The sequence below is a fragment of the Grampus griseus genome (assembly GCF_964374135.1).
Source record: "Grampus griseus genome assembly, chromosome: 2".
NCBI lineage: Eukaryota > Metazoa > Chordata > Mammalia > Artiodactyla > Delphinidae > Grampus > Grampus griseus.
In genome coordinates this window covers 38,478,841-38,499,614 of record NC_139018.1, presented here as the reverse complement: position 1 = coordinate 38,499,614, position 20,774 = coordinate 38,478,841, and the positions used below count along the sequence as shown (strand labels likewise).

The window sequence follows — 20,774 nt, the reverse complement described above, 5'->3', positions numbered from 1 at the left end:
AAAGATAAATATTACCCCAAAAGTAAAAATATTTTAAAGTAGTCTCTGGGAAATGGGAGAAGGCATGGAGAAAAGTAAACCTCTATTTTTCAAAATAAACCTTAGCAGTACTATTTGACTCTTTATGTGTATGTACTACTTTGATGTAAAAATTAAATTAAGAACAAAAGAAAACAGGCAGATAATCTGAATTACCTTTCAAATTAAATTAAAAAGAAGCCAGGAACACCAGAGGTTCAGAAAATATTTGGGATTTCCGTCCCTTCCTCTGTGTGACTTGGGTTCTTTCTTGTTTATCTCAGCTGTCTTGTCTGGTGCTGTCATATTAACCAACTTCCATTACAATCACCTTTTTTTTCCTCTGGGAATTTCTCTCTAATGACTAAACTAACAGAGTCACACAGCTATAGGAAGCCTCTCACCAAACATCAAAATCCAGTAAAATCTCTCTTTGGATGAATGGAAACACTTTCCATTATCTTAACTTGTTTTAAGATGCATATTTCTCTAAAATACACTTATATGATTTTCTTTCTTTAGCAAACAAAAACCAAAAAATGATCATCTCTGCTTCTGACCTAAGTTGAAAGAGTCCTAACCTTATGTTGCCTCTATAGAACAGAATATTCAAACTTTATCATCAAATTCTGTCTATGGTACAAATGGTTGTTTCCAAACCACTTAAATTCCCAGGTGGTTTCCCTCTATAAGCAAAGAAAAGAAAGAGATTGGGAGTGTGGCAAATTCATTCACTTATGCCAGAAACTCACTTATGATTGAGGATGAGGAACACGTGAGATTGTGTGTGTGTGTGTGTGTGCGCACACACACAAACATACATACACACACACACACACACACACACACACACACACACACACGGTATTTTCGTCCCTCTAATCCCTTGCTCTTCCTAATGGCCCCTCTGCCATCCTCCCACTGAAACAGTGGCAGTCACTTTTCAAGGGAAGTGTAAATACAGCTGAGAACAAAGAAAGCAGCATAGCTTTGAATTTCAAATTAGACATTTTTCAATCCCATAGCCAAAACAATAATCTTGAAAGCATAGATTTCCTTTGCAAGTGCCAGGCCCCTGAGATAGCAAATGGCTTTTTTGTTGTTACTCTTATTGTGCTTTGTTTTTACTGTTAAATCTTAGCTCTTTTCCCAGAAAACATGGGGTCAGAGGAAGGGGCAGTGAAACCTAGGTGGGCAGAATGGAAAGAAATATAGGTGAAAAAGAGAAACCTAAAATAGGTTGAGAGGAAATCTGAAAACAACAGGGAAGTGTATCTTACTTCCCATCCAGAATTCTGGGACATGACAGACACAGAGTGACAGGTACAACCACAGGACAGATGCAGCATCAAAGGGCACTTTGAAAGGTAGAAAAGAGTAGGGGGGTGTGGGTCACAAACTAAGTGAGCTCTGTTACAGAAAACTGAAGTCAATCACATATTCATATATCTAAGTTTTATTGTATATCTATTTAAACCCAACACCAAAATCTCAGTTCTGGAGAACCAGTATGGTTTTGCTTTGCTCTTAATTTACAACTTTTCACATATGGAGTACCAAAATCCATTCATTCATTTCTAAAGAATTTGTTGAGCACCTACTATGTTCCTGTTACAACAGAGATACAGTTGAATCAAACAGACAAGCTCCCTGTCTTCCTGGCTCCCATTCTAGCTGGAGAGACAAGCAGTAAATATATAAAGAATCAAAAACTATAATTACAGACCATAATAAAGGGATAATGGGATATAAATAAAGGGCAGGGATACTTTAGACAGGCTTTGGAAGAAGGTTCTCATGGCAGGAAACCAGAGAAAGGGGGCATGAATCATCAATCCCTGATTATTTTCCCACCATAGAGGTAGGAAGAAAAAAACTATCCTTCTGGAAGAGTCTCTTCCCTCTTGGCATCATCACCTTCGCTCCTTTCCACCCCTGCCTGCCAAGCAGCACCCCATGCTCCGAATGCTTTCTCCACCCTCCTTCGAAATCTCAGCATCTCTTTTCTCTTCATTGTGACAGTGAGCTAGTTTGTCAGCACAGCACATGTCTGTGCTGACATGCTGATGGGGGCTAGAGACTTTCACCGTTCAGAGAACAAAATGACAGTTTCACGGGGGCCTTCTGAAGGGAAGGACCCGCAAAGCAGGGATCATCAGGCAAAGTGATCAGGGATATATCTGAAAGATGGCTGGCTCCCTTAAATCACTCCTGGTAGGGAGACACTGCTCAGCCTATCAGGAGAGCTGCCCTTGATCTTTCAATAATTTGTTGCCAGTATCACAGTGTTCAATATTTAAGAGACAGACAGAGTATAATGATCCAACAAAGCAACAGAGAAGAAATAGCCAGAGCAGTGGGAGGGGAACCAGGGAGAGATAAACATCAAAGAAGCTGTGAAAGATGACATTAGTAGAGCCATTTAAAATAGAGCCAGAACAACCATTCCAGAGGAATAACTTTGTACGTCCCATTTTCTGTACCTCTGAACTGGACCAATCTGCCACCAGTCCAAGAAGTAAGCAAAAGAAACCAGAATATCCTGTCTATTGAAAGGATAATAAATGAACATTTACCTAGTGACTACGTCACCTGACCAATCAATGAAGTACAAATCTAGCTTTTCATCATCTTGTACCAATGAACACTTCTAAAAAACAACAACTTACCTCATCTTCCTTTCTTTCTCATGAGAGAAAACCCTGAGCCCCTCTCATATAATCAGAACACTATTTGGGTTTCTACCTATATCTGTATACACTCAATTGTAATTCTTTTATCCCAAATAAACACTTTGCCTCTTGAACTGGATTCTTGTTTTTTAGGTCGACAAAGCCAAGGGAGATGTCTCTATATGCATGAAAAGGTGTTTGTGAAATTTGGCAAATGTACTTTGAGAGGTGGTACAGGAGAAGAAGTCCGCTTTCAATAGGTAGAAAATGGAGATAAGAAAGTAAAGACACATGCTTTAGGAAGCCTACTTAAAATGGGGAGAATTGGTAGATAGTCAATAGTTAAAGAGAGTGCAAAGTCAAGTGTTTTATTCACATATGTGTATTTTTTTTTAGGATTGAAGAGACATGACCATGTTTATGGGCTGATGAGAAAGAGCCAGTAGAATGACAGAGAGATGGACAACACAGAAAAAAGAAGGGCAAAAAATTGGAGGAAATAAAATATCAAGAGACAAAGCATATCTATGTCCACACCCAAGACCACTTCACAGAACTCTGGGTTCATATATGTAACTGCCCATTAGACATGACAAATGACCATGCACAACTTAGCTTCACAGTTGTTTGTACCAAAGCCTAAAAGTAGATGCTGACCTTCACTTTCTCTCATACCCTCACATTTTATTGGTCCTAACCATCTGTCCAGAATCTAATCAATTCTAACTACTACCACCATCATCTCTCACCTTGACTATTATTAACCTGTCTGCCCTCTTGCATCCTTGTCCCCTTATAGCTCATTTTCCACGCAGCAGCCAGATTGATCTTTATAAAACATAAGACAAATCATACCACTCTTTGGCCCCAAACCTTCAAAAGTCCCCCCATCTGAGTCAGAAGAAAAGCCACTACCTTGGCCTGTGAGGTTTTGTGCATGTTGCCGGCCCCCTCCCTCTCACCCCCACCCCTCCTCTACCCTGCCTTTGTCAGAAGGGGGTCAGGAACAAAAGGAGTGCATGTTTGCTACAGTTGTCCTTTCTTTTTCAGAGAAATAAAAGGAGGGCCATCTGCTGAGGTGGAGAAGGGTCGTCATAGGTTTAGAGAAGTGGAAGGAAAACATTGTAAGTTGCATAAGAATAGCTGCTCAGCAAACGTGAGCAGGAGATGACCTAAAATAAGTAAAGATCCCTAAGGTTGTGAACCATGCATTTTAGTGGCACCTATTCACAGGGCTGTGTGGTTTATTCCAGCTTGTGCTCAGCAATCCTGGAACAGGAGCAAAAGAGGCAGGTAGATCCAGATTGCGAATTGTTTAGGGATGATGGAATCTAGAGAGTCAGTGTGAGTAATGGTGGGGAGAGGTGAAGGGAAGTGATGTTATTCTCAAGACTGGCCCTGCTAAGGGAAGGAGTTGGGGGAACACACCTATTATGAAGGTCCTTTGAGGCCTTTTCTAAGGAATCTGACAGGCAAACACATACGCAGCTCAGTATAAGAAAAGTTACCAATGTCTTGGCTTCCACCCCATAAGGCTCATTAAAAGAGTCAACACTAGACCTGTCTGCTTTGCTAAAGTCTAACCAGAGGCATGAATTTAAGTTTCCTTCCCTTACAGATTCATTTTAAATCTGTAAGTCTCCCAAATTAGACTTTCACATATTAAGCCTTTTGGGGGTTGTTAAACATAAATTTGACTTTAAAGAAGAGAGGATCTAAAAGGGTAGTTCCAGAGCTATCTCCAGAGAGAATTTTTAAAAGCCTCCAATATTTCCAGAGAGTCAACCTGGATATAGTTCTCATCCCATAGAAATCTTCTTTCCTACACACGCAGCCCAAACCCAAGACCGTGAGCATGGCACCTGAACTCCAAGGGAGGCCTACCTCAGTCACCACAATTTTTGTAAAAATTAAATAAGAAGGTTAGAAGCAGTCACTTGGGAACTAGTTGGCTTAGAAACTGCCCCAAAGAAAATCCCCTCTTGGAGCATTCCAAAGCAGTTCTTAAATCCATGCATAAAGGTCTTTGGGAATGATATTTATCTTAACATGTTCTAAATATATTCATCTATGGACTTGTTAGTCCTTCAACCTGTGGGAAAAAATCTAACTATTTTATCTCCAGCAAAATTTAAATCATATGTCCACTGATCCTTGATACTACTTATGTAAGGATCATGCAAGTCCCCAGTGCTCTCTACGGCAGAGCACCACTTCTCCTACAAGGTAACAACCTGTCCCTGGCAATATACATTCACAGAAATCAAAACTAAATTTATTCTAAGGTCCCAAATCATCTTGTAGTCATCAGTAAATAAAATTCTCCCCTGACTAAAATGCCTGTTCTTAGAAAGTGGGATTTCATAAAAACTTCTCTCAAAGTCAGTTTTTTGTTTTCTATTTTGTAACATGAAAGGAAACTCCACGCATATATAATACACCTAATAATCTAATTTAAATATATTTTATTGAACTTGAAAGTTGATTCAGATAAAAGCAACACTGGTAGTGAAAAATACTGTACAAGCATAGTCTACCTGCACTAGGTTAACGGCTACTGATTAAAATTATTTTCCTTCACATAGAAAAAAAAAAAGACTTAGAGCTCATAAAGACAAATGCCCCTGTGGCTCTCTCCCTTCAACTATCCAATGAAACTACTCATGGAAGGTCACATGGCCTCCTAATTCCAGTCAGATCGCCCCTGATTCAATATCCATTGTCTTGCTGTTCCCCCTTACTTCCTCAAGTTCTCTCTCATTCTTTGTTAGCAACAAACCCTTCTTCTGGATCCATGCTTCCTTTTTACCCCTCTGGGTTCTCTTCCTAACCTCTCTGGCTCTCCTTCCTCCAGGGTCCACCCTTGGTCAGCTTCATTCTGACTCTATCTTGCATGCTCTTGACATCAATTCCTTTTTCTACACTGTGATTCCTAAAGAGATTTCTCAGTGCCTCATGTCTCTGGAACCCAAAAGCCACACTTCTTACTTCTATCACTTCTAACCTCATGGACATCTCTAACAAATGACTTGAAGACCCCTCACACTCAACATGCCCAAAAAAGAACTGCACTCTTGCCCCAGTAATACCTGCCCCTTCTTTCTCATCTTAGAAAAGAGCTTTGTCTTTCACTCAGCTGAATTAGCCAGAAATCTACAAGTCCTTTTGAACTCTTCCTTCTACCATATCTCACTCATTCGTTTGATCACCATAACAACTTAAAACAATGTTTCAGCAACTTTACATACAATCTTTTACTGAGTATTTCAAATAACTCTGTAATGTAGGGACTATTATCTCTCTTTTACAGATGAGGGTTTAGATGACTGATGTAAATTCTTAACAAGTGATAAAAAAAAAAAAGATCGAACCTAGATTTGTCTGACTCCAAAGTCCATGGTCTTTTCACAGCCGATACTGTCTGTGCTAGACCATGGGAAACGATGGGTCATGTGCCAAATACCACCTGCTTAAAGCTTTACTGGAACACAGCTCTGCTCATTGGTTTGTGTACTGTCTATGGCTGCTTTAGCACCACAGCAGCACAATGAGTAGTTGCAGCAAAGACATTATGGCCCTTGAAACCTAAGACAGTTACAATCTGGCCCTTTACAGAAAAAAAAAAAAAAAAAAGATTTTACCGATTCTAAGCCATACCATCATCCTCCCTATCCCTGCCACCTCATTTATGTCTTCCTAGATTACTGCCACAGCCCCCAATTTGCTTCTCTGCCCACAGCCTGTATCTCCTCCAATCTATCTTCTGCACTGAAGAATAAAATACTTCTGCCTTAGCTCATAACCTTTAGGATAAAAGACAAACTCCTTCTCAAGCTATACAAAGCCTTTTGGCACCTTGGTTCCTTTCTTCCTCCCCATCCACATCTACTTTCTCTTCAAGCCAAAGTGAAATACACGGAGTGCAGCAGAAAAGGCCAACCCAGTTCATTCCTATGTTTTTTCACATGGGTTCTCTTTACCTAGAAAGTACCTAAATCCTGCCTCATTCACAGACTTGTTTTTGTATTCTGAGCTCAAGAGTCACTTTCTCCTAGAAACCTTCCTGGATTCCTCAGGCTGAGGCAGGTGAACTTGTTTATTCATTTGTTTATTCAACATATGTTTAATTAGCACAGCTACCAACTAGGCACAATACTTTGTGCTAAAAATACAATAAACAGGACAAGCAGAGACTCTGTTCTTACCAGCCTTACTCTTCAGCCCAAGTTCCTTATTCACCTGTTCAGTCTTAGCTCTTAGCTCAAAGTACAAAAAGAGATGAGATAGAGATGGAGATAGAGAGGGAGAGGGAGATGGAGAGATAGGGTCCGGGATGACGATGGGGACTGAGATGGGAATGGAGATGGGGTTGAAAAGAATGAGAGAAGGAGAGAGAGAGAGGATTCAGTGATATTTTTTTGTCTGACACTCACCATACCGCTAACTTATTGAGGGTTAGGAAGTATCCAGGCTGTCTCCCTAATACCAATAACTACCAGAACACCTGGCATAATGCTGAATGAATTCAATAATTTTGAGTAATACAGGGACACAAGGTAGTTCCAGAGACCAAATCCTTGCACAGACGTGGGCTACTTAATAGGCGAATGAGAAAATTTCCTGTTGTTTTCTGGGAAAACTCAAACTTTGTAGAATCTGAGAGGTTTTGTGAAAATGTGACTAGGCATAAAAAGAAATATGAGTATAAAAGAACATTCCTGCGAAAGATACAAGTTCTGTTTTGAATAAGAAACAGGGAGTAAAGTCCACTTCACAGTCTTTTTCAAACTACTGGACTGTACATCTGAAACTACTAAACCATAAAAAAAGGTGCCTATAACCCTGAACTTTGGGCTCCACGAAACATTTTTCTTCATGGGATACTCAGCTCATTAAAGAAAAGAGAAGAGAAAAAGAAGAAGTTTTTTTTACAAGCAGGGGTAAAGCAGATACAAAGAATTGACCCAGTTTCTAAAATAAACATTAAGCTTAAAGCTCTCTCCATCTGGTTAAAACTAAAACCAGAATTAAAAATCAGTATGTTCACACTCCATTTCCTACCTACACCACAATAGTGAGGGCAAGAAAAATTTTAACATATAACTTAATATTATATCTGTGTCACCTAAAGTTTCATGTTAAGATTTGTAAAGAAACTTTTTTTTAATTTTGGAAAAGTGTAACAACTCACTTTTAACCTGCCTAGATATCCATCCAGGCCAAATATCCTTCAGAGTCCCCACTGGGCACTCTCCCTGGGGTCTATTCCTATGCCCTGAGGCAAATGCCTTTCAGTCTTCCTAGCTTCTATATGGAAAAACACTGCTCTTTCCAAAAGTATAATTTTATTCTCCATAATATTCCCTGAAGTTCTTCCCTCTAAATTCTTTATTAAATATATTCCATATAAGACACATCTTATTCTCCATAAAACAAGATATGCACTGTATATGAAAAGCCCTAAAACTTTTAAGTGACACCCCTTCCTTTTCCATATTAACCTCATCTCCAATAACCAGTCCAATTCTAAGGACAGTGGCATAACTGCGCTAACCGAATTTTAGATATACAGAATGTTAGTACTGAAAGGAACCTTAAAAGTCATTTATCTCAAATCTGCATTTCACACTTGAAAAAATTAAAACCCAAAGAGATCCAAAAACCATCCAAGGTCACACAGCCCTTTGCTCCACCTTATTCTGTAATCTCCCAATCTCTGAGTCTCACCATCTTGTATTTATTTCCATTTCCTATGGAGGGGGTGAGGGCAATGCCCATAATCTCAGTTTGGCTTTTATCTGAACCCCACAGAGAGTGCTAACTGAGCCCATGAACTGGAGAATATGATGTGTGGCATCAGTCTCCGATGTGTGATGCTGAGTGACCAGTGTGTAACTAAGTGCTCCCTGGTGGCTCTTAACCACCCACGTGGAGATTCAAATTTCCTGTCGTACACATCCCACTCCCCTGCTATTCTTCTAAATGTGCTAAACCATTTGCCAGTGAATTACAGAAAGTCCTTAGACTGTCTGAGCTGTCATGGATTACATCCTATTTAAAAATTGCAGATTAGCATTATTATAACTGGGTTTCTTCTCTACCAATTAAACCTCAGCAATTTTCATATTTGTAGTTTTTCATTTTGCTTTGCTTTACTCTTAAGGACTTAGTTTGGATGGCATCCTACCAGGACAAATTCTGAGTGTCATATACCATGTGAGGTAGGCTGCCTCAATTTAGCAACTAAGCAGACAACAATGGAAAGAGTGAAAAATGTTTTTAAATAAAATAAATACCCAAATACTTATAGTCCTTTGAAATATACTGTCTACATGTTTACTAATGTATTTAATATTTTATAGTATATTAAAACAGAACAAAGCCAACAAAAGCAAACTAATTTATGGTTGGACATGATTTATGGCAAAAAGTTGTTCACATTTTTATTTTGTTTCTTTTTTTATAAAATTGTAGTGAAATATGCAAATGTAAAGTTTTTTATAATTGTTGGATTAAACTAAAATATTTTATGTGATTATTTAGTAACGAAGAAGGAGCTAAGCAATTGCTTTCTTGATAAATCCTCTTTAAAAGAGGATTCATAAAAATACATTAAGACAAAAAGGATAATCATATCAGAATATTCCAATTCATATTCCTTTGTTTTATAGCCATCAAAACAAATCATCAGTGTATGAAGGTGCTTTCTAAATAGAAGCAAAATCAGTCAGTCTGCTAATCTTTGGGAAAAAAAAGAATGTTACTAGGGGCTCAATAATAAGATTATATAAATGAAATGGATTTGAAAATATTTCAGGAAGGCATCACTAAGTATTTACTGAGCAAATTAGCAGAGATTACCCACATCTTGATCTAAAAAGTAAGGTAGGCTATTCTCCATAACTGCTGCAGAACTAAACTTCGAAAATGCTCTTTTTCACAAAAGCCCTTTAGTAGTGAATTTCGTGAATATCAGCAGAGTAGTCAGGTTCACTCAGAACTGCCTGTCCTGGGGTAGTAATGGCTGCTACCAGAACCAAGGAGTGCACTCAAGGCATAGAGCATGCCAAAACTAAGAGAAGACAAATTTGAGGTAAAAAACACAACAACACTTCCAGATCTGGAATCTGAGCAGGAGGGTTCTCTACCTTGAGGGAATGTAGGAACAAAGGATATAAGCCTAAGAAATCCCTAGACAGCAGGTAAGAGAAATACTCTGGGATCCTGCTGACATAGAAGGGATCAAGGGGAAACATAAGGTGACTGGGATTGAAGGGAGGCCGTGGTCATAAACTTTGTTTGAAGATTTGTCTGATATCAACAAGGAGACCTTTGAGACTGTGGTCCAGGACAGAGCCTACATGCAATTTAGCATCAGGGGGCAATCTAACAGGGAAGAGCGAATTCTGACTCCACGTTGGTTCTGTTTCTTTAACTTTTACCTTTGCTTTTCATTGCTTTTCTTATCATAATCACTACCTACAGCTGTAAGTATACATAATGGCCTGCCACAGGGAACCCTGACCCTCTGCCTGACAAACTAAAAGGACTTTGCTCAGCTCACAGAGAGACATTCTGACCCTGCCCACCTGTGAATGGCTGCAGAAAAGAAGAAATTAACACATCCCCTCCCTGATGCAGGCCAAGCAAGAAGATTTTGCAAGACAAATGGCCTTTTTACTTTTCTTCCTCAACTCTTCCCCTCTCTGTTCTATAAAAGAAACTGGCATCCAGACCCCATAAGATGTTTTTTTGGGTACACTAGTCCGCCATCTTCTCGGTCTGCCGTCTTTCCTTGCCTCAACACCTCGTTTACCGATTTATTGGCCTGTCTCGCGGTGAACAGAGCGAGCTTGGACTCAGTAACAGAAAGAACCGAGGAGTCTCAGAGGAAAGGCCATTAAAGAAAGAGGAGGGCTCAGAAAATATCTAGGAACCGGAATTGCTGCCACTGAAATTTTTAAATTTTGCTGGAAGGCACAAAAATTTCAGATGACTTCTCCAGAAAAATGAAGCTATCATTTACAAGCCGTGATTACTTTCTCAACAGAAAATAGGCACTTGGTAACTCCAACAACTTTTTGACAAAACATCTTTCTCAGTTATTGAGTTATAAGGTTACAAGTGGTGCTTCTCAAATAGCCAGCACAGATTGACTAGATCCTAGCACAGCTGAAAGCATAAACCAGTTTTCTATCTCCCTCTTCCCTTACTCCCCTTCTCCATCACACATACACACACACACACACACACACACACACACACACACACACACACACACACACACACACACACACACACACACACACACAGCAGGGCTCTATGGGGCTCCCAGGCACAGAGGCCTTTTTGTCCCCCGTTTCTTATAGGCAAGACTCCAGCCTCCATGACCTTCCCTGAGTTCCAAAGGGCAGATTCGAACAGTTGCAGCCAGGAAACCACCTGAGGCAAGATTAAAGGGACCAGAGAAGCGCATCAAGATTAGGAGAGTGACCACCGGAGACCCTGCACACACCCTCATCTTGTCAGCAACCCCACCCTTTTGAAACTGCAGAAGAAAGAAGAATGCAGAACTGTTACCACCTTGATCCTTATCACATACCCCTGACCATGAGCCCTGACTATAAGACCTCTCCCTATTCCCCAGGGAGCGGGGCACAGTTCTTGAGGTGCTACCCTGATGTGTTCCCCTCTTTGTCTGGCAAAGAATAAAGCCACCCTTTCTTTCTCCTCCAAAACTCTGTCTCTGTATCTCATTTTGACATCAGTGTACAGGGAGCCAAGATTTTGGCAACACTATCTCAGGAAAAAAATCATACTAGGATCACAAACAGCTGAAATGGCCACATTTGGTTGATATTTTGTGCATGTGTGTCTAATTAGTTTGGAATTGTGGGAAGTTACTGCAACACTTCATGGGTCTTAACAGTTTTCTATCAGCTTCTTGGGTTGTTGCAAAGGAAATATTCCATGAAATTACTAAGGACCCAAGAACTAAGAAGGAAATTAAAAGGCATCTCCTTGGAACACTTTGGCTATAGAAGCTGGATTTGTTCAGAGGCATAAAAAGAAAACCGAATTCGACAGGTAAAAGATGTCAGATATTGGTTTATTCAGGTGTTGAAAGGAGATAGCAGAAACTCAGGAAGAAAAGCATCCACTTTATGACCAGAACTTCATCTTGAAATTAAGACAGGAACTGACGAAGAGAGGAGAAAGAAATTTTGATATAGCAATATAATTAGCCATACATGAAGTAGAGAAGAATGGGACCAACTCTGAACTAAATGAAGTTTTGAAAACTCAACTGAATCTATGTGAAAATTTCCAATGTAGGTAAATTCAGAACGTAGATGGTAAAAAAAAAAAAAAAAAAAAAAATTGGTGGGAGAAAGGGTTGTTGGTGCTTCTAATGACTAGCCTCTCAGAACTTATTATCAGGCCTCATGAAAGACAAGATTGGGGCAATCCAGCTGAAGAAGCTGCTATACTACCACAGGCAGACAATACAGGTGAGCTCACCAGGGCTTCCACAAAGGAGTCATGGCTAAAATTCAAAAAGTGTGCATTTTTCTGGCATGTATATTCATCAGAGACCTAACTGGGGTGGATTCAATGACAGGAGATTCTTATTATAATCATCAGGGACATATTCAACCTCATTCATTCACACAACAAATTTAGATAGAGCATGGCATTAAGAATTATTTAGAAGTTGAGTATATAGAGGCAAAAAAGGTAGACAAAGGCCCTAGTGTCATGGAGCTTACATTCTGAAGAAAAGAAAAACAGAGTAAACATGGTTTCAGGTCTTGGTAGATACAATGAAGAAAAAGATTAAAGGGAAGAGAATAAGAGTGATTGGCATTGTGGTGGTTTTTTATAGGAGGGTGGCATTGAGTAGAATTTCTAAAGAAGTGGTTTGAATGGAGTATTTTGAAGGTAAAGCCAATAAACTTGTTATGAATAGATGTAATACATGAGAAAAACAGGAAACTAGGATGATTCCCAAGTTTTGGGGCCTGAGAAACAAAGTAAATAATGGTGTCCTTCAACTCTACATAGATTTTATTTTTCTGTTATTCTTTTGTTGAAAATCAAACTACACTAGTATGTCTACTCTGCAAAATAGTTTGACAATTTCTTTAAAAAAATAAATAGACACTATATGTCCCAGAAATCTCTTTTCTGGGTATTTATCCCAGAGAACTAAAAACCTATGTCCAAACAAAAAACTACACAAACGTGCATGGAAGTTTTATAGTAATAGCCAAAAATTAGAAAGAATCAAAATATCCTTCAATAGATGAATGATTAAACAGCAGTATATCCAAACCATGGACTACTACTCAGGAATAAGAAGGAACAAACTATTAATACACTCAACAACTCAGATGGATCTCAAGGGACTTAGGCTGAGTGGAAAAGGCCAATTTCAAAAAATCACATTTTGCATGATTCCATTTATATAGCATTTTCAAAATTACAAAATTATATAGATAAAGAACAGATCAGTAGTTGCCAGGGTTAGGGAGGCTTGGGGGAAGCCCATGAGTGTGACATGAGGGAGATCTCTGCGGTAATGAATCAATTCTGTGTCTTGATTTCAATGGTGGTTACAGAATCTACACATGCGATAAAACAACACAGAACTATATACACACATGGTACCAATGCCAATGTTGATCTTGTACTAGAGTCATGTAAGATACAACTATTGGAGGAAACTAAGGGAAGGGCACAAAGGCCCTCACTATACTGTCTTTACAACTTCCAGTGAATCTGTAATTCAAAATAATTTTTTTAATCTAACTATGCTCAAGTATAAGGCAAAATGCATTATATAAATATTAAAAGTAGTACAGTAATAAATACTATATCTGACAAAACGTTGTCTTCTGAATTTATAAAGCACCATTTTTGCCAATACATCTTACCACTTTCAGTGTGTAGGCAGTAGTTTAATTAAGAGATCATCAAGATCTCTTTGTAAGAACATTTTCCTCCTAAAAGCCTCTGGAGGAAACAGCACTTGGAATTCTCACTCTCCCTCTGTTACTTTTAAGCAGTGAAGAGAACCTGTGTGTTCTTGTTTCTGTACCTGTACAAAGGAGTACAGAAGGCTAAACAACTGTTAACATTGGTGACCAATAGCCTGCAGACATTATGAACTCTGAAAAGTACCTTGTTTAGACCCAAGATACTGACCTTTCACGAGTCAGCCGACATTCCTGGACTCTAACATTTTTCCCATTAGTGTCATAATATAAAATTCTATAATGTGGAATCTCAAAAAGGATGGGTTAGACCAAAAACCAATTACCATGACCCAGAGGCTTAAAAGGTGCTAAAAACACTAATCATAACTCCAGTCCTGGGACTTCCCTGGTGATCCAGTGGTTAAGAATCCGGCTTCAATGCAGGGGACACAGGTTTGATCCCTAGTCGGGAAACTAAGATGCCACATGCCGCTGGACAACTAAGATCCCACATGCCACGGGGCAACTAAGCCCGCGCACTGCAACTACTGAGCCCGCACGCTCTGGAGCCCATGCGCCACAACTAGAGAGAAGCCTGCACACCACAACTAGAAAAGCCCGCGTGCCGCAACAAAAGATCCCGTGTGGGGGTTCCCTGGTGGCGCAGTGGTTGGGAGTCTGCCTGCGGATGCAGGGGACACGGGTTCGTGCCCCGGTCCGGGAGGGTCCCACGTGCCGCGGAGCGGCTGGGCCCGTGAGCCATGGCCACTGAGCCTGCGCTTCCGGAGCCTGTACTCCGCAACGGGAGAGGCCACAACAGTGAGAGGCCCAAGTACCGCAAAAAACAAACAAACAAACAAACAAAAAACTCCAGTCCTAAGGTTACTCTAGGTCTCAGAACTAGGCTTGGATAAATCATCAAAGTCAACGTGAGGGTGTGTATGGTGATGAAGTCCCCCTCAAAAAACTCCTTTTTCAACATTTTCTTTTGTATGTATTTCCTTAATTCTGATCTTCTGTATCATCTAGTCTCAGTCTGAGTTTAGAATACTTGGTCCTTCACTCCTGTAGAGAGAATTCTACTCCCAAGATCATCATCAAGACATTTAGTACTCAGGTCTATATGCTACATCCTAGACACTTTTGTCACTGCTGAATAAGCTTACATTTACTAATACTTTCATTCTCTCAGACCGGAATATATTCCAGCTAGAATTTTGTAATGGAGACTAGACTTATAAACTCTTTGCCTAGTCTTAATTGTAAAAGGCTACATAAAACTAATTATTAAATAAAACATTTTCTAAACAGGGTATCTCATATCAGATCCTGTCTACTTTTTCAGAATTTTATGCATTGCCCACAAAACCTATGGAATATGCCAGATGCTGCCTTTCTAGACATTGGTCTCCTTTTGGAGATAGCTCTGCCAGGTACAATGCTATGAACAGAATTATATCAAAGAGTTCCCATTCTAATTTTTGTAGCAGTCCATTCATACTGCTTTTCATGTGCTAAAACATTCTAAAAAGTAAAATATATTATTTTGCCTTTTTATTTTCTAAGGCTGAATAAAAATTAAACCAATGTAAATGACATGAATTAAACATTTTTCTGAAGACAAAGTAGTTTCATTTACTCCTGTCAGAGACTGGAGCCTGGAGAACTATCAACAACAATAATTTTTTGAAAAAAAGAAAAGAAAAGATACTTACAGCCAACCATCATCATGGCCACGGAAAACATCTTTTCCACATCTGTGGTAGGAGCTATGTTTCCAAATCCTATGGTTGTAAGGCTTGTCATGGTAAAGTAGAGAGAGGACACATACAGTGAATCCTTGCTGGGTCCTCCTTCCCATATCCCTGCACTGGTATTGTATCGATACGGAGTCCCAATGCTCAAGGCCAGCTGGTAGAGCCAACTGTCTATCTGGATGGTGTTTGTGACTTCATCGATGACCTCATAGTCCCCAATGCTGTACCATATGCAGGCCAGCCAGTGAGCAACTAGTCCAAACACACACACCAGGAGCACAAGGACCGCTGCTCCATACTCTAGGTAATGGTCCAATTTCCTGGCAACACGGCCCAGTCGCAAGAGACGCACCACTTTTAAAGAACTGAAGAGACTGCTGATTCCCTGAATTAAAAAAAAAAAAAAGAAATGACACAACACTTTCAGAAAAGAAGAGGCTAAGGAAAACAATACAGTGGTTCACCTTAATGAACTCAATCACCATTTATATACTAAGAACATACACATACTACAGCTCCCACTTTAAGTCAACAACAACAACAAAAAGCTGAAGTGATAAAGAAACTTTTTAAATGCAGATTCCTTCCCACCAGGAAAAAAGATATTTGTAGATTATTAGATAAAAAAACTTTTCATTAGGTAAGGAAGACGGAGTTTATTTTCATAAGTGGAGTATAAATAGCACAGAGAAAAACCAAAGGAGAAAACAGCTCAAATGCAATATACTCAGAGTATAGAAATAGGGTGATGAATTTAGACCTTTTATTTCTTCTTCCTACAAAACTTTTCCTGTACTCTAAAAGATTTAATTTTATTTCTTTATAAATGCTATGAACAGCAAAACTTCTGAAAAAGGAATCCTAGTTTTACTGTCAAGCAAACAGGAAATACTTCTGTGTATATTAGAATGAGCAAATGCCATTATTTCCACCACCTCCTGCCACAGTTATGATAAGCACTAAATTTGTGGAGCTGTGAAAAAGTGAAGAGTTGAACCTAGAATGGGAACATACCTACAAAACTCTATCATCTTCTGGCAATAGTCATTGAAAAGAATACTTTAAGGGAATGGCAGCAAGAAAATTCATATTTTGTTAAGAAGCTTAATATAGGGCTTCCCTGGTGGCGCAGTGGTTGAGAGTCCGCCTGCCGATGCAGGGGACACGGGTTCGTGCCCCAGTCCGGGAAGATCCCACATGCCGCGGAGCGGCTGGGCCCGTGAGCCATGGCCGCTGAGCCTGCGCGTCCGGAGCCTGTGCTCCGCAACAGGAGAGGCCACAATAGTGACAGGCCCGCGTACCGCAAAAAAAAAAAAAAAACCATCAAATATAGCATTATCCAAATGGAAACATAGCATAGACTTTATTCAATCAGTGAAGTTCTCAAAGTTACTTTTTGAGGAAGCATGTGATAAGCCACCCAGGTAGAGAGGGTAAAGCCATTCCTGGTGCATGAGGGAAAGACAAAGCAGTGACCCAGGACCCTCTCATCTGATCATCACCTCCAAGTCTCACAGAGTCCATGACTTCCTTACTGCTAATTCTATATCCCAGGGAGGAGACAAGGCAGCTAACATAACCTACTCTGAACTTAAGTCTGATCAACATGGAGGAACTGGTTGGTACAGTAGAACAGATGTAACATTAATGAGACTCCAATTATGGCATCGTAAAGTTACAGTGAAAAAAGGCTGGGAATACATTTGGTTATACTCTATATGATAGTATATATTTGAAATTTTGCAAAATAAAAATTTGAAATAGAGAGAGAGAAAACAAAGAGAAGTAAAAACAGGAGACCTTAAGGAAGCAAAAAAAGGAACAGTAGCATCCGGACAGTTTTCTGTCTCAACCTTGATAACCTTAGGCCTGGCTCTTAGGCAGGGATATTGAACTTTAGACAGTAAGAGTAGCATTAATAAAATTCAGAAGATGAATTGGCATAATTCAATGAAATGAGATGTTGAAAGGTAAGAAGATTCAGGAGAGCTTGGAAGCTCTCAAAAAAGGAACTACATAATCATGAACAAGAAAGACAAAAATAAGTTTTTATTGAGCATTTCTATATGACAGGCTCTGAGTTGTGCCCTGGGGACATTAAGACAAATGTGCCTTGCTTCTGCTCTAAAGAAACCCATAGTCAAAATGCATGAAAAACTCAAAGGGTTAAATTAAAAAATAAAAACAGTGTTATTGTAGATGTTGTCCTCCACTTAGCTCCAATTTTTAAAGGAACTGTGTTACTTCTATTTAAATACTGGGTTGGCCAAAAAGTTCATTCGGGATTTTCTATAAGATCTTACAAAAACCCGAACGATCTTTTTGGCCAACACAATACTACAGAGAAAATTATTTCTACTGGAATTCTTTTTTCGAAACACAGCTAAAAACAAAAGAAGAGAAAACAGAGAGGAAACCTTTAACCCCATTTAAACTAAAAACTAGTCACAACCCTCAACTAGAATGTAAAGAATCAGGACCCACTCGAATTAGGCCCAAATAACAGGAGGACATACTCCCCTGACCTCTGATGTAGGCAGGTGATCCACCTTGAGGGGTACCTACTCTGGACTCCACTTAATCAAAAAGCACCATTTTCTATAGCCATGTCCAATATTATTTAAATGTTACAAAATGTCTGGTAAGTATCGTAAACTCTCTCTGTCATGGGCTCTATGTCACCACTTTCTCCTAGATCTTAGCCAACTCTCCAGCGGACATGTCTTTCAAAATCATTTTCTGGGGCTGACCTTATCCATGCTTCTTTTATGTGTTAGGATTCTCATTACGATTACCCTCAGCCTCTCCTGGTTGATTTACTGCATGCCCATGTTTCAACTGACTTCTATGAGTTCCTGATACAGAAGCCAAATACCTGCTGTACATTTCCATTTAGATATTCCATAGGTGTTCAAAAGGTAATATGTCCCTACTCTTGTGAACAACATCATTATGAAGCCAGTCTCTCAGACCTGGGGCTGAACACCCCCTTTCCTGTCACATCCAACCGGTTATCAAGTCTTGAGGATCTCAGCATTCAAAGTGCTCAAGAAATCTCTCAAAAATATCCCTTCTTTCTTATTCTCAAGGCCATGCCTTGGTCATGGCTTCATGTTTTTTCTCACTGTGTGACAGGAATAGCCTCTCCATCAGCCATACTACCTCTGTTCTCACTCCCTTTAATTATGTGATCACACTGTAGAGGCCAGCCTGCTATCGTTTTACATCATATATATCTAATCATGTCCCTCTCTGGTCTAAAATCTTTAGTATTAGCTCATTACCTACAGAATCAAGTATTCACTCCCTACTATGACATGCAAAGCCCTTCAGGACCTAGCATCTGCCTGTCTGGTCAGCACCTCTCCCAGCAAGTCCTCCTCCTGCCGTCTAGACTCCTGCCATGTTCAACTATGTGTAGTTCCCAGAGTGCCCATGCTGTTTCATGCCACATTAACAATTTGTCCCCTGTACTTAAAGCACTCTTCCCTCCCACTCTCTTGGTGGCTGGGGTCTTACTTATAGTTTATGGCAGAGACTCTCTCCTCCATGTCCATTTCCCTGACATCTTCTTACCTCCCCCACCATCTTCATTGTTATACCCACTGTGAGAGTTAGGTGTCCTTATTTTGTATTATCATGTCCTCTTTGTCTATCTCTATTACAACAGTCATCATAATAGCACTTTATTACAAGTCTCTGTTTGCATGTATGGTATCCCAGGAAACTCTAAACCCCTTGAAGAATATACCTAGTGTCAATTACAAAGTATGGCATACGGTAATAGGTTAAGTAGTCAATACGTTCAACAAATTATGAAAATCTTTTTACGACACAAGTAAATGTGGGTGGGGTGAATTGAGTGTGTGGTGGGGCAGGGAGGGGGCATAGTTAATAATCTTATGTGATAGGTATCATTACTAAACATAGCCTAGAAACATTAAATAATTTGACTAAGTTCATGCAGCTGGTAAGCGGAGGGGCCAAGAATCAAATATAGGCAGTCTTGTCCACACTCCTTGCACTTCACTATCTGACCTCATTCTGAACCTCACTATATCTAGAGCATAATGTGCTCTAGATATAAACAAATCACATTTGTACCAGCAGTCTTGGCTTAAATACAGGCAGTCTCTATAAGACTGAATAAAGGAGATTAAATACCTTGCCTCCCATTTATTCCCACCCAGGCCCAACAGTGGCCCACTTAGGGGTCTGTGGAGGCCCCAGAACCCTAGAGAGTCTGCAATTCTCTAACATGGACCAACTCATTTCATTCTCACAATACCAGGACTCCTATCTCCACTGTTCATAGGCGGACACTGAAGCTCAGACAGGTTACACGACTTGTCTAAAGTCACACAGCTAGCAAGGAATGGACCTAGTCCTGCAGATTCTTCATGCATTTCCCACAATAGCCAACTGCTGTGCAGTCTTCCTGTCCTTATCCCAATAATCACTGCAATATTAATCTTCTTAAAAGACAGTATCGAGCATATCCTCCAGAGGCTCATTATAGACATTAAACACAATTTCTACAGGCCTTCAAGGTCCACAACCCCATTTCTGTCCACACTGCCAGGTCATTTCCAACCATGCCTTTGCCAAGCAATAGTGCTCCAGTCAAACCAAACTCCTTTTTGCTCTCAAACATAACTCCAAAGTTTCACCTTTAATTTGTCCACAGTGTCCCTTTCATCTACTTATCAAACCAGAAACTGTTATTCAAAATGAGTAATACAGAAGTGTTTGCTTTATTTGGAAAGTTTTTTTTTAGCTATCTCATTCTCCACTGTTTCGTATCCAAAAGAATTTAATGCAATTACTATCATCAAAACTCAAAGTTAATGACTTTGTTCTAAAATTTGATGAAAAACTTAAAACTTAAATTTGATGAAATACATTTGGATGTAATCCAAATGTCCATCTCCAGTAGAATGGATAGATAAATCATTGCACCTTCACTCAATGCAATACTATCTAGAACTAAACATGAACAGACTAGAACTATATGAAATAACAAGAATGAATCTAAAAGGTATCATACTGAACAAAAGAGACTAGACACAAAAGAGTATATATTGCATGATTCCATTTATAAAAGTTTAAATACAAATGGAACTACTCTTAGGGATTAGACGTCATTAGAAGTCAAAGTGGCTTCCTTGAGCTCTACATGTAATATTGATGTAATTTTTAAAGAATGTTTTATTTAAATATCAAAACAATGTTAAGGAAAATCCATTAGTCACTGTTGTGTTGTTAAGGTTAACATTTCACCACGGTACATAATTCAGATTAATGATTTCTTCTGCATCATGTGATTTGGGGAGGGGGAAGAGGTGTCA

General features: G+C 39.5%; 1 protein-coding gene across 1 annotated transcript in view; it reads right to left on the bottom strand.

The window, feature by feature from the left end:
* Positions 1 to 20,774, bottom strand: part of KCNH5 (potassium voltage-gated channel subfamily H member 5) — a gene marked incomplete at both ends in the record, with an annotated part of 325,030 nt that overhangs the window by 222,350 nt on the left and 81,906 nt on the right. Inside the window, one exon of the mRNA XM_082649042.1 lies at positions 15,385 to 15,811. Within this exon, the coding sequence (XP_082505168.1) occupies positions 15,385 to 15,811 (427 nt within the window). The remainder of the gene's footprint in view (positions 1 to 15,384; positions 15,812 to 20,774) is intronic.